At 33.5% G+C, this 14549-nt stretch overlaps 1 protein-coding gene across 1 annotated transcript in view; it reads left to right on the forward strand.

Moving 5' to 3' along the window:
* Positions 1 to 14549, forward strand: part of LOC108382696 (arginine-glutamic acid dipeptide repeats protein-like) — a 50533-nt gene that overhangs the window by 24691 nt on the left and 11293 nt on the right. The window contains exon 2 of the mRNA XM_017639069.1: positions 10577 to 10694. Coding sequence (XP_017494558.1) covers positions 10647 to 10694 — 48 coding nt within the window. The 5' untranslated portion in view covers positions 10577 to 10646. The remainder of the gene's footprint in view (positions 1 to 10576; positions 10695 to 14549) is intronic.

Genomic DNA, 14549 nt, shown 5'->3' on the forward strand with positions numbered 1-14549 from the left:
GAAGGCGGTTGAGCTGCACCCAATAATATGACTCTTTTCCGGTCGAGCGCTCGATATTAACAGACGTGCTTGTGCTTATAATTTTTGCACAAAGTTTGAAATATGAATTTATATCGTTTTTGTAAGATAATGAGTTGTACTTTTATAAAAAATAATAAATATTAAATTAACAAAATAAAAATAGGACAAATTTGTTAAAATGTCGTGTCCCTATTTATTTTTCCACCACTGTATATTATTATGTAAAACAAATAAGCTTTAGAACATAGAGATCTTCCGGTTTTGATTTCTGTATAACAAACTCTCTGATTCATCAGAGACTCTTAACTTTCAATGATTAAACTGACAGTTAACTGTTAATTCCCATTTTCGCACTAGTTTTTAAGGTACCTAAAAGCTGGTAAAATAACTACCGACATACATTTACTTACAACTTGCTTTGCTATCATTTCTTTATTTTATCTTCCCATATTCAATTGTTATCGATTAACAAAAGCAACCGCAATTTCCTAAATCACTTAAAATCGATTTTACTTAGTTGCATGCATTTAATCTGTGATTGTTTTTCAATTCTTTTCTTTCCCTGTTTTCGATTTCAATCAGTGACCTTAAAATTTCCTGGTTAAAACCATAAAAGTCAACCCTCGCACTGCGTATCCGTACTCGCTAGTGACCCTAATTTTTGAAAGGCAGCATGCATGCGGTAATCACCCTCACAACCAACCACTTTCCTACCGGTCCGCATCGAATGACTTGGTCCGACTTAGCGGTAATACTATTCGGCATTTGTTTGCTGGCGCGTTGAATGCTTTCTGTTCTGTGTTCATCATCCAATATTTCATCCTTCCTTCCTTCCGTTTTATGGGCAACTAACTGCCTGCTGCAAAATTTCTTGTCTCTCTGGATTTTCTTTCGCCTGCTCGTTCGCTTTCATTACAGGGGGTGGCAAGCGACTGCCCGCGTCGAGTTGAGGCTAGCTTACTGCGAGGGATGGTGACGTTGATGGTGATTTTAATGGTGCTGCTTTCGGTGGTGTCGACACAACATGCGCTTAGTGTCGCTTGTGCTTTAGGTCGGCGGTCGGTCGCGTGGTGTTGTTGAAATCGTGATACTGCCACTTACATATGTTGTTAGTCCTGTTAATGCTATTTAGTTTTTCTCCCACTTTAGCGTTCCAATTTAGTACTCACTAAATCGCTCCGTTGGGTCGGTGCCAAGCAGCCCAGCCGTATTTAGCCGAACTCGATCCGCTAGGAGTTCGTTGATACGTACAAAAATACGTACGTACGTTTTCTACATAGTCATGGCACATTGAGCGCCTCGGTGGAGTGTTGTGTTTTGCGCGCGCATAAGCGCTCACTTGCTCTGGCGAACGGCAGGAGCATATAAGGGATGCCAACTCTCTTAGGGCTAATTCCCCGAAACTGCTGAAAAAATCCCCTATTTTCAATGAAATTCCTCCGAAATGAATTTCGTTGTATATTTAAAGCACTTCATGTTAATTTTTAATAAAAAAAAAAGAACAAATAACATTAATTGTGATATATAATAAAAAAAATTAATTCGATGGCTTGGTGGCGAAAACGAAACGAGAAAAGAGAGCGTGAAAAACTTAAAAAAATGTCGCAATCAGTGTTGCCAGAAAATTTTGAGGCTTATAGCTAAATTGCTCGAAAAAATAGCCAAACAATTTGTTTCACAGGCAAACAAAATAGCTAAAAATATTTTTCTGCAAAAAGAGCCAAATAATTTCACAGTTTCTATTCCATTTCGAAGAACCAGTGAATATATTACATTTAAGGCAAAACGTTGTGAACAAAATTAAGCGGTTGATTATAATTAATATACACTAGACCACATTCTCGAATTTCGGCCTCCTAACTTTAAAAGCTTAAAAAAATAAAATTAATTAGAAGGGCATTTTCAATACCCATTTGTCCTCCTAAACCAACACTTTTTTTTAAATCCACAAAGTTTTCACTGAATTTTTTAAATAATTTTTTGAAGTAATCATATCATTGAAATTACAAGGTCCTTTAAAAAATAAAAAAAAAACTGACGTAAGAGAGAAAAACTTCAAACGCAGTTTTACTATACTTTCGTAAGTATATTTCGATTTTTTTTTTTTGTTTTTGTCGCACAATATGATCGATTAACAAAAAGGGATTAGGTATGCCAGAACACAAATTTTTGTACTGTTTGATATTCATCAAAATGATAAAACTCTGTGTAAAAATGGCGAAAGTATAAAAAAAATAGCTAACTCGATTAAAAAAAAGCTTAAGAAGTAGCCAATAGCTAAAACGCAAATTTCTATACCTAAACGTCGAAAATAATAGCTACACAATAGCTGGCAACATTGGTGTGCTATGCACGGTTGCAATTTCTTTAATATTCACACGCTTGCATGAGGCAATTACGTAACGTTTCAAACCCGTAATAATAAAATGAGAGATTGGAATTACAAGTTGTAATTTATAAATACAATTTTATCCTCAATAGGAATGTTCTAATCAAAGTCGTTTGTATATTGAATTCCCCCAAATCTAAAGCCATTCCCCGATTCACCCCGAGAAATTCAAATTCCACCGAAATCCGAAATCGGGGAATTCTCCCCGGTTGGCATCACTGGAGCATATATGCATATGCGGTGCTGTGTGCTTTGTTCCTGCATAGCCTGCCACTCATGGCGCTCATGGCCATGGTGGTGGGAAAACAGTCAGTAAATTGTTGACTACCTACCTATCCGTCGTCGTGGTCTTCATTACGCTATTTTTTTTTTTTGCCTGTGCATAGTAATTTTCGGGGTACATATTACGCTCATGGATGTGGTAATATGCCGTAATTTTTCTCTACCACGCGCCCACTTAAATTTATTCAGTGTGAAGTGCAAATCAGTTTAAAAGACTTATTTGTACAATATTTTTCTTGCTTTTTTTTAACGCTTCGTCGACTTTGCTGTCTGCGCGCTATGGCCATCTCGTTCGCGCGCGTACATTTGCACTCGCTTAGCTATCGCTCGCCGCTACCTTTATTAAATTTGCACTGTGTATTATGGTTGTGGATTTATGAGTAATAAACTGTTTGATGCTTAAAATTTTATATGCTGCAGGGCAGCCGAAGTAATCCAGTGTGCATTACCAAGCGCTAAAAATTAGCCAGGGCGGATAAAAATTCGACACATGCAGCGAAATGCTTCGAAGCAGCGCTGATGTGTTTTATCCTCGAAATCACTGTTTTCTAAGGAGGAGGATAACTAAATATGTATGCAGTTTGCGGACTTCATTCAGTTGAGTAATAAATGGTATGCGAAAACGTTTTTCTTAATAGATCGAAAACTTTAGTAATTTTCGTTCAAAACAAAGCGCTGTTGCAGGAATATCGAGAAACTTCCGGATATTATTGTTTCTTTTTGAGTCTTTATCTTGGATCAGATAAATTTAAAGTAATTGGTATTCGCACGGTAGACCCAAGACTTACGCATTCCTAGCCAACAAATCATAAATCTGAAGCGTATTTTTCGAAGTGTATACATGGAAATCTCGTGCTAGTTTATAGTAATTACTATCTCGTCTATAAAGCTTCTGTCGAAACCGTTACACAAAGTTCCGTACTTTGAGATCGTAAAATCAGTGTTTTGATTTTCTCATGGTGAGTTGCAAAGAGAAAAAGTTAGTCTACAGATAACCGAACGTTTTCACCCGTTCTTTGTAGCCTTTTTAGCCTTGGGTTTATTTTTAATATATTTTAGTATAAGCTATTCTGGTAGAAACAATATAAATTGAACTTTTTTTAATCACAACCTTTACTATTAATGCCTACTAAAAAGATTGACAAAAAGTTAATGATTCGTGATTCTCAAAAATTTTTTTTGTGGACATTTTCTTCAAGATCATTTCACGATTTTTCGGAACTATTCGTAACATTCGTTTGTTTGTTGTTTTATACCCTTGTGTTCTTTACTCGGAATTTATCATTATAATTTTTTTATTTCTCCTTTCGATTGTAAGTGTAATCTTTAAAACTATAAAACAATACCAACAGTGACTCAAGCAAATGACCACGTGTTGATTTTATATATTTTTGTTTAATATCCCAAATGTTTTTTGAGCAAATTTTTTTTGTTATCTTTCCATTTGATTTTGATTTTTTGAAATTTTTTTGCTAACGAGCTCCCGCATTTTATTTCATAAGAAATTCATGCTACATATATGGAAAAAAGTTAAAAAATTCTTGACCAAACTTGCACTTCATTAAAATAAAATTGGATAGACTATAAAACTGCATACCCAAATATGTTCGAAAGATTCGGATTGAAAAGTAAAAATTTTGATGAAAATGTGTGGAATTTTCCGTAATTTTGTATAAAGTTTGAAACAGTGATTTATATGTTTTTGGTTAAAGCTTGGACGGTATTTTAATAGAAAAAAAAACAAAAAATAATAATGTAGCTCGAAGAACATTACGAATATTTAAAAAAGTCAGCACGTGGTCATTTGTTTGAGTCACTGTACATCCATTAAACTTCCCAAGTCTTCGAAAAACTTGTTCCCACAGAAAACTTACGCGAATTCTTCGAAGCGCAAGATATTCTTTCTGGATTACCTGTGAACCGTCTGACGCGTTGGTGTTTCTATGAGGTTTAGATAGCCTTAGCGTGCCCCGTAATCTTCGTTCATCGTCATCGTTCAATGCCGCTAATTCGTTCCTCTCAACTTGTGAGAACAGTAATTGCAGTGGAGCTTGTATGCAAAAGCCGGCTCCGCATGTCTTGTTTTGAATTCTTCCTCTGTGCATCACTATATATTGACGATGTGCTGTCGTGGAAATTATAGATATGTATCTCTGACATTTTTGAACACATATCGAGTTAATCGTGGCCATCTTTAGGGTATTGATTGTAATTTTACTATCACAAGGAAGGCTCCTCCTCCATCACAATAACTTACAATTTTTCAATCATGTTTATTGCACTGAGATTGTTTGATAATAGAGCTGTTATTTTATTTAAAAAATTTTTCTTTCAAAATATTTTTTCTTTCAAAATATTTTTTCTTTCAAAGTATTTTTTCTTTCAAAATATTTATTCCTTCAACGTATTTTTTCTTTCAAAATATTTTTTCTTTCAAAATATTTTTTCTTTCAAAATAATTTTCTTTCAAAATATTTTTTCTTTCAAAATATTTTTTCTTTCAAAATATTTTTTCTTTCAAAATATTTTCTTTGAAAATATTTTTTCTTTCAATATATTTTTTTTTTCAAAATATTTTTTCTTTCAAAATATTTTTCTTTCAAAATATTTTTTTCTTTCAAAATATTTTTTATTTCAAAAATTTTTTCTTTCCAAATATTTTTTTTCGAAATTTTTTGTTTCAAAATATATTTTTTTGAAAATTCTACTTTTTCTTTGAAAATAATTTTTCTTTTCATTAGTATTTGGTAAATTAGTGATACGATTTTTATGCGACGGTTCTCAAACGAATAAAGTTAAAAAAAAAAAAAATAAATGCGAAAACAAAGCCCCCTTGGCCTTCGATTCGTTCTGCACTGCTTGACTGAAGTGAAAAATATATCCTATCCTCACACAGCGCAGCTTTCATTAATTATTTTAGCAGTACGGTCCCACCGTCAGCTGCGCTGAGGTCGTTAATTTTTTTTTGTTTTTATTTAAATATGTACTTGCTCATGTTGCTGTTGTTGTATACCTACATTGTGGTTATTGCTGTTGTTATTGTTGTCACTTTTGGTTGTGCGGTTGCAGCTTTATGATGATTTACAATATTATTATATGCACCCATGCCGCGTTCCTTCTGACCACCAGACTGCCATGTCGTCGCCACCCTTGTCGCTACCAACGCTATCGCTTTGCATGCCGGAGCGCACGTTGCATTGGCTTGGCGGTTGGTTGCCTCCCCTTACCTTGGTCATTACTGGCTTGGCTCGCTGGCTGACCGTCTCGCTGCAACGTACGACTTCTAGTTGGACGGTCGGTCGACCGGATGGTTTGGCTGGCTGTTGGAATTACTCGTCGACTTTTTTCCTGTTTATATTTTATTTATTATTTTTTGCCATTTGTGCATTTCGTTGTCGACGGTTGTCGGTTGTCGGTTGTCGGTTGCTGTTTGGCGGTTTGTCTCTGCTCTATGCTCGCCGCAGCCGCCTGTTCATTGTGTTGTTGTTGTTTGTGTGTGCTGCACAGCACTACACTGCACTGCATTTCACTGGGCTGTGCTGTGCTGTGCCGTGCGGCAGTTGCTTGCTTGTTTGAGTGTATTTTTAATTAATTGTATTTAATTGCGATAATTTGTGTGCACTTTAAATGCAAAATGTGAGTAGCAATTGAGTGCGGATTTTCATATGGTCGGTCGTCATAGTTCCTCGGTCGGTCGGTGAGGTAGTGGAGTCGTTGTCGGCTTCTGTGGTTGGTTGGTTGGTTGGATGTATGTACATATACGTGCAGATGGCAAGAATTGAAGCAACAACAGCAAAAACACAGGCCTGAACAACGATAAAATGTCCAGCAACAACAACAACAACAACAACAGCGAAAGCAATGCCAATCAGACAACACTTTACGGGGCGACACAACGACAACGACAACGACAACGACAACGACACCGCCAACACCACATATCGGACATTATCGCTGTCGACATCGTCATTGGGCAATTGAAATTGTAATTGAGTGTTTCGTTATTGATTTATTGAAGTTGATTTATTGCCAAAATGTGTTTACTGCGCTACATTGATGGGTATTAAGCACGTACAGTCATGTGAAAAATAATAGGGACTTGACATTTTGAACAGTTTTGGCTATTTTTGTTCTGTTTGTTTAATGATTATTTTTTTTTTTTAATAAAAATACAGGTCGTCATCTAACAAAACCATATAAGTGCAAATTACAAACATTGCAGAAAAACTCAACAAAATTTTACAACAACAAAAACAACTTTATTAAGAATTTTTATAAAAAAAAATCTATGTATGCAGTTTTTAGCCCATTGAAATTTGTACTTTTTGCTAGCAATGTTTTTTTGTTAAATAATGGATGTATTTTTATAACCAAACAATTAATATTAAGCAAACAAAAGAAGAACTAGTCAAAATGTCGTGTCCCTATTATTTTTCACATGACTATACATACTTACTTGGACACTCTTGTTGTTGCTGTTGCTTTTGCCTATACGTTTACATTACGTTTCCTTGCTTTGTTCGTCGGCTCGTCGTTATTTTGGTGTTGTTGTTGCTGTACACGGTAGTAAGTGGATTTGACGCTTTATTATCTACTGCTGCTATTTTCGTTATTATCCTTGATTTTCGAGTTATTATTCTTGTTGTTGTTGTTGTTGCTGTTTTCAGCACTGTAACAATTACACATAAATCATCTGTGCGGAAAATCCTTTTACAGCTGTTCGATACAGCAGCATCCATTCAATGTGAAGGCGAACAAAGGTGCGAACTTACACGGTTATGCTGTGTAAGTAAAGTAGGGTGTATCCTGGCACGCACACATACATTCACAGTCCTTTTGAACAGATTGATTTAAGTCGAAAGAGAAGCGTCTTACATACATACATACATACATACAAAAATTATTTACTTTTGGGTCTACGATTTTGTGCTAATATGATTACATATAAACCATTTACGCCTCCCTCTACCTAGATTTGTGTGTAGATAGTATATTCGGTTGTGCATCCCTTGGGCTTAGTGCCTTCCTTGCTTTGTTGTTGCGTTTCGAAGCCTAGCCTGCAATTTTGTGTACCGTCTGTTTGTTCTGCGGATGTTTATTTAATTTTTAATTTTTGCATCGTTCTTGGATTCGTCTCATATTTCCTATTAAGAACGTGCATTCTTGCCTGTGTGTATGTGTTCTTGCTAGAACATCCCCATAAGAAATTGCATTGCAACCGAATTATTTTTGCTATTGTATTGTATAAATACATTTCGTTTCAGAAATGGCCCACAGCAAAGAGCTAATTGGTTATAATTTTTCTAGGAGGATCCTGCTTTTAAAGACCTGCACTGTGCGCTTTTCTTACGATTTTTTAAAGGGAAAAATGAACAGAGGCCACATAACCTTTTCTGATATTTTTCTTTGCATATGTTTAAAGTCCTCAAAAAAAGTTTCCACCGAAAATAAAACATAAAACTCCAGCCGAGTATCATCGGTTATTTGTGATACTGCCAGGAGAACGAAAATTCGCAGAAAAGTGCAATGCAAGGAGCTTGTCAATTAGGGTTGCCAACATTTTCTAAGACATTTATAGTACTTTTCCAAAATAATCGGAAAAAGTATAGTACATTACAAATAAATATAGTATTTTATGTAAAAGAAAAAGTAAAAACGCTTTTTAGGTAATGGAAAAAGTTCTTCCTGTAAATGCCGAAGTTGCTGGAATAGAGAGTAAAAAAGAAATAATTTTAAGTAAATTTGTTAGTTCTTTCTTAGTGTTTTTTTTTGTAAATGTTGCCTTTTTTGATTATAAACTCACTATGACCTTTTACTTTAAAGAATATTTAATCAATATTTCTTGCAGATTACTGAAATATATTTATATTCATAGCTGAAGAAACATAGTATTTTCGCGTACTATATTTTTTTCCAACATACTGTTACATAGTACGCGGATCGGAAAAATAGTACAATACTATATATTATAGTATGGTTGGCAACCCTAATGTCAATCCACCCAAAAAGTGAGAGTTGCGGCTTTGTAAAGATTTCTCGATCGCCTGCAGTCCACTTCAGGCCAGAAAGCCGGTGCCGTTGTACATGCCTTTGCCTTCGCCCAGCGTTCGCTGAGCAGACACTAGGTGCAACTGTCCAACAGCAGTCGCCTAAGTAGCCAAAGGTAACCCCACTCTCTCGACGAGATCGACTCGATGGTGCATTACTAAGTAGGTAGTAATCAGATGCAATTGAAAGAAGAGTAGTCTGGCAATCCGCTACTAGCATATAGCGAAACGTGGACGAGCTCAGCGCTCTGATTGCCGCTTAGCTGCCAGAGTAGAAGCTTCCTCCACCCACCAGGAAAAGGCTCGCAAGTTTTTTCCTACGTGGTCTCTTCACATACTTATGCTTATTTGTGCGTATGCACGCTTTGCACTGCAGGAGAGGCATGTTTATGATTTCGCTGTCAATTACAGTGAATTTAATTGTCCAACCTTTGCATTGATGTTTGTTGCACCCTCCTATACTTTACACTTTCTGCACTGATATCTGCTACTTCACTTGCTTTATGGTGATGCACATTGATGCGCTGGGTAGTAAGGGTAATTGTTGCGTACGTGCGCGATGCCAGGTAGGAATGTTGCATATAAACTTTTATTAATTTTTTTTAGCAGTTTACTTTGATACTTGGAAAATCATATTTCTACCGATTATTTTTTTTTTTTAATGAATAACAGGTATGCCTCAAAATATGAAATTTTTTTTTAAGAATATAATCTTGCATTCATAAACCCGATTCATGTTTACCACGCAAATTTAGAGATTTTTGGTAATCGAATTCCATTACAGTATCTACTATATTCCCCTGATTGTTATATAAGCAAAGCGCGCCCCTAAAAATATGCGCCTAAACTATGATACGCCATTTTAATGTTATTTCTCAGTTCTTGTGCGCAATTCTCAAACGATGTAAATAAAAAATTAGTTTAAAATCCAGAACACTGCTCGCTCTATGGCATTTCTATCTTAAGATATAACATAGTCACTATAAGAAGAAGTACATCAAGCAGCCCCTTTAAAGTCTAGATCTTAGATTTTTTAATTTATTTTAATTTTCTATAAAATTTTTTTATTACATATATGTAATTAATTTTATTCAATCAAGTTTTTTTTGTTTTATTTGCTTTTTTTTTAATTTACATGTAATTTCGTAAAGTGTTTTCTTGTTTTTTATTTTTATTTTTTCTTATTCTTCATTCGTGTTATTTGTTTTTTTTTTGCTATTTTGTTGCTTTTATTTATTTTTTATTTTTTGTGCTTGTTTTTGTTGCTTTCGATTTTTTTACTTTTGTTTTGTTTACTATTTTTTTATTTAGTTTTAAAAAATTGTTACCAATTGTTAATTTTTTTTAATTTAGTTTTCTTCCTTTTGTTAAAGAATGATTGTTTTGTGATTATAGTTGGAAAATTTTCAATTTGCACAACCGCCGGTTATGCATAAATTATTATTATTATTTTTTTTGTAATTGTGACATTCTTCTAACTTACGATCGATGTGTGGTTTTAACTTTGCCTTCGATTTTCTGGTTTTGTGGTTCTTTTAATCACTTTTTTCCAACAGGGTATTAACACACAATTGTTTAAGTACTACGTGCCTTTCTCTACATTTCATTGCCACTGTTTTACGTCTTGCCAAGCATCATCCACCAACATCATCGTCGTCGCGCTCTATCAATTGCCTTTGTCATCTGGCCATTTTTGCTTACTTATGAATTTTCAATTAAATTACTTCGTTGCCACTGCGCTTGATGCATACTTTATATGTACATATTGAATACATGCATACATACATACATACAAACTATATATATAGTATCTATATATATTCTCTCTCTCTTGCAGTTTGCATATTTTCATCATAGAGGGCAATAAAAAGCTTAACACTGGACCGGAAGCGTGTCTTTAAAGGGTAATGGCGGCCTCCACTCAGGGAGAAATTCGAGTGGGTCCCGGCCACCAGGTAAACGATGTCTATGTACGTACATAACTCACGAAAATCTCACGGTAACAAGTCTATTTTTTCAAATTCAAAATTTTCATTAAAATCAAATCCAAATCAAAGTTCAACTCAAATCATCTCGAATCGAAACAAATCCAATTGTAATCGTAATCATAGACGTACAAAAAATTCATGCACTATGTAGTAGTCATAATACTTTTTGTTTTAATATACATATATTATTTATTTTTTTTTAATGTATTATATCTTAGTGTAACTAAAATTGTTTTACCAAAAATAATTGGTTTCTTTGAATTTTAATTTAATTTTATTTTTTAAATTTTTATTTTTTAAATTTTTATTTTTTATTTTTAAAATTTTTTATTTTTATTTTTGTTTTATTTTTTTTTTTGTGCTGCTGCCTTGCGTTGAGTAGCTAGTGCGCTAAAATAATTCACATTTTCACATTTTAATTTGCTGTCTGTTGACATGGCTGACAAGTTGTTACTTGGCGTTACTTGTGTGTACATACATACATACATATGTGCATAGAATGTGTAATTTGTGTGTAAATATATTAGTAGGCACTTGTGTTTGGTTGTTTATGATTAGCTGTTTTTGTCGTAGTTTTCTCATTTTTGTTGCTAGTCTTGTTCTTGTTGTTTTACGTTTTATTGTTTTGTGGTTTTATTTCATGTTGTTTCATGTTTTTATTTTTCATTGTTATAATTAAGTTAGTATTTTCTCGTGATTATGCCTGTGTAATTAGCACTAAGCGTTTAATCGCATTGAGGTGGTTTTATAAATTTAAATAAATACATTTGCAATTAATTGTATATATGTATGTTCGTAAATACTTAACTCACGACAAATATGGGTTAATTGAAATTTAATTGCTGGTATTTTGCTGGGGTTTTAACACCATATCGGTTAGCTGTAGATATTTCTACAGAAGTTAAGCGAATTATGTGCGTGGGAAAATTTTTGTATTTTTGTTTGTTGAAGTGGTCGATTGTTAGGCGTTAAGTAATCCTTACCACCTGTTGCAATATACCAATGCATAAATAATTAGCGAACAATAAATTATGCATTTTGAATAACTTTAGGTAGAGGCGGATAAAAGTCTTAGGCTAACAGAAATTTCACAATTTCTTTGGGACAGAGTTGTTTCCTTTAAATCCCTTAGTCTAAGATCGTTTTCTTTAGAAGGTACTTACCATATCCTGTAAATAAGCTTAGATACATTTTGGAGTTTAAGATTTTTTCGCAGTTTTGCATTTTTTCTTACTTTTTAATTTTTCTTGGATTTTTGACTTTTTTCGGACTTTTGAACTTTTTCTTAGTGTTTCAGAATTTGTTCGAGGTTCTAAATTTGTTCGTAGGTCTGAAATCTAGGTTTAACAAAGCTGCTCTGGCTTTTTTCGGANCGAATATTTTTTTTTCAATTCTGCATTTTTCCATAGGTGTAGAATTTTTTCGGAGCAGTTCTATTGTATTTTTTTCGGAGTGTTTCCAGAGTTTTTCGAGGTTCTGATTTTTTTGTAGTTCTAAAGGTTTTTCCGGTATTACTTTGTTTTTTTTTCGGAGCTTTGTTTGTTTTTCGGAGTTTTGTTTGTTTTTCGGAGTTTTGTTTGTTTTTCGGAGTTTTTTTTTGAGTTTTGAGATTTTCGGAGTTGTGAGATTTTTTGGTGTTCTGGATTTTTTCGGAGTTCTGGTTATTTACGTTGTGAATTTTTTTAGTGCTGTATTTAAAATTTTTTTTTTTTAAGTTTTTTTTCGGAGTTAGGATGTTTTTGGAGTTGTCGGGAGCTTCACTGTTAGTTTGAGACTTTTCAGAGTTCTGGATTTTTGGAATTTTTATTTTTCCTTTTTGGCGTCTTTCTTAATTTTCTGAGGTTGTGCGAGACGTCGAAATTTTTCCGATTGAGATTTTTCACAGCTAAAAATGTTTGCAAAGTTTTTATAGAATATTGGTTTTAATGAGAAAATTAAAACAGATCGAACAGCAGTTACATAAATAGAATTTTCAGTTTAAAAATTATCGCTTCATTTTGTTTAGCGAATTTTTAGAAAATTTTTATCGTCCTTATCATTAACTTTTTGGTGAAACATTTCACCGGCGAAAAATTTTGTCATCCGAAATGGTTCACTTTATCATGATGTAGAACGATTCCGGTTGAAAGGCATTTCATATACAAAATTTCGAATTTGGGATAACAGCTGTCAAAGGCACGAGTATTTCCAACATTTAAGAAAATTTAGTAATGGTTTCGCGGTTTTAACTGTGCGAGTGACAGTTATTTCACACCGCTGATTAATATTAAACATAAATACATAGGTGAGGGGCATGCGCGAAATTTGAACGAGTTCACATATTATACAAAAACGCTTTCTAAGTGCCAGTTCAATATATTTGCTCCATAATCAGCTAAATAATAATTGAGTATTTACTATAATAATTTGAAATTTACTTAACTCTCGCAAGTAGCAGCACGTGTAAGGTACATACATATATTTCTGTAGAGGAAGCAGAAGAAGGTCAATGTGTAGTGAGAACAAGTCTAACAAATCAACATTTGTATTGGCGCTATTCGTTGACTGACAGCTTTGTTATATATTAATTTTAATTTTTTTTACTTTATCTTTTATTTTTTTTGCAATTATAATTTCTTGTTTTCGTATCTCATTGGTTTAACAGCTCATTATTCTCTTAATATCTCCATACATACATATGTACTACTAACTACATACAGTGACTCAAACAAATGACCACGTGTTGATTTATATTTTTTTTTTTTAATATTCATAATGTTTTTCGAGCTAATTTTTTTGTAATTTTTCTAGAAAAATATCGTCCAACCTTTAACCAAAACCACCTTAATCACAGTTTTAAACTTTTTACAAAACTTACAAATTTCAACAAATTTTTAACCTGAATCTTTAGAACATTTTTGGGTATGCAGTTTTATAGCCAATACAATTTTGTTTAAATGCAGTGCAAGTTTCAAACGGCTAGAAACTCCCGTTGATTTTTGAGTTTTTTTTTTTGGGGACGGATTTTTGCACCTTTTTCCATAAAAGCTTGAATTTCTTATGAAATAAAATGCGGAAGACCGTTAGCAACAAAATTTCAAATAATCAACGCCAGTTTTTATAAATTGCTCTTATTATATAAACCGTAAAAGCCGTCTCAAAAATCAGCGCGATTTTTTTTTTTTTTAGCTGGTTGAAACTTGCACTTCAATGGACTAAAATTGTATGAGCAAAATTTGGGAACTGCATTCCCAAAAATGTTTCAAAGCTTCAGATTAAAAAGTTGAAGTTTTGATGAACATTTTTTGAATTTTCCTAAATTTTTGTATAAAGTGTGATTTATATGTTTTTGGTTAAAGCTTGGCCGGTATTTTTAAAGAAAAATTACAACAAAAAATTAGTTCGAAAAGCATTATGAATAATTAAAATAAAATCAACACTTGGTCATTTATTCGAGTCACTGCATGTAGTATGTACATACATACATACGCGTACCTACCATATCATTTGCATCGTATTATTTTCCCCATATAATTGGCTCAAAATAATTGACAATTAGTAATATAATAAAGTCACTTAACCCGTTCGATATGCTGGCGTTGTTATTGTTATTGTTATACTTCTTGTTGCTATTGCTATCGCCTGACTACACATATGTACATACATATTGCCAAGCAAAAGCATAACCAGCATCGAATGGGTTCTCTAATAATATGGTTTTGATTTTCACCCCTATTTCCGATCCCAATCCTTCCAAACATTAATCACACTCATTTCATCTACATATGTATTTATGTCGTAGGTATTTTTGTACATACAGACATACATAAATACATACTGCAT

This window comes from Rhagoletis zephyria, unplaced genomic scaffold (assembly GCF_001687245.7).
Source record: "Rhagoletis zephyria isolate East Lansing unplaced genomic scaffold, Rhagoletis_zephyria_1.1 Rzeph_scaffold_00149, whole genome shotgun sequence".
NCBI classification, from domain to species: Eukaryota; Metazoa; Arthropoda; class Insecta; order Diptera; family Tephritidae; genus Rhagoletis; species Rhagoletis zephyria.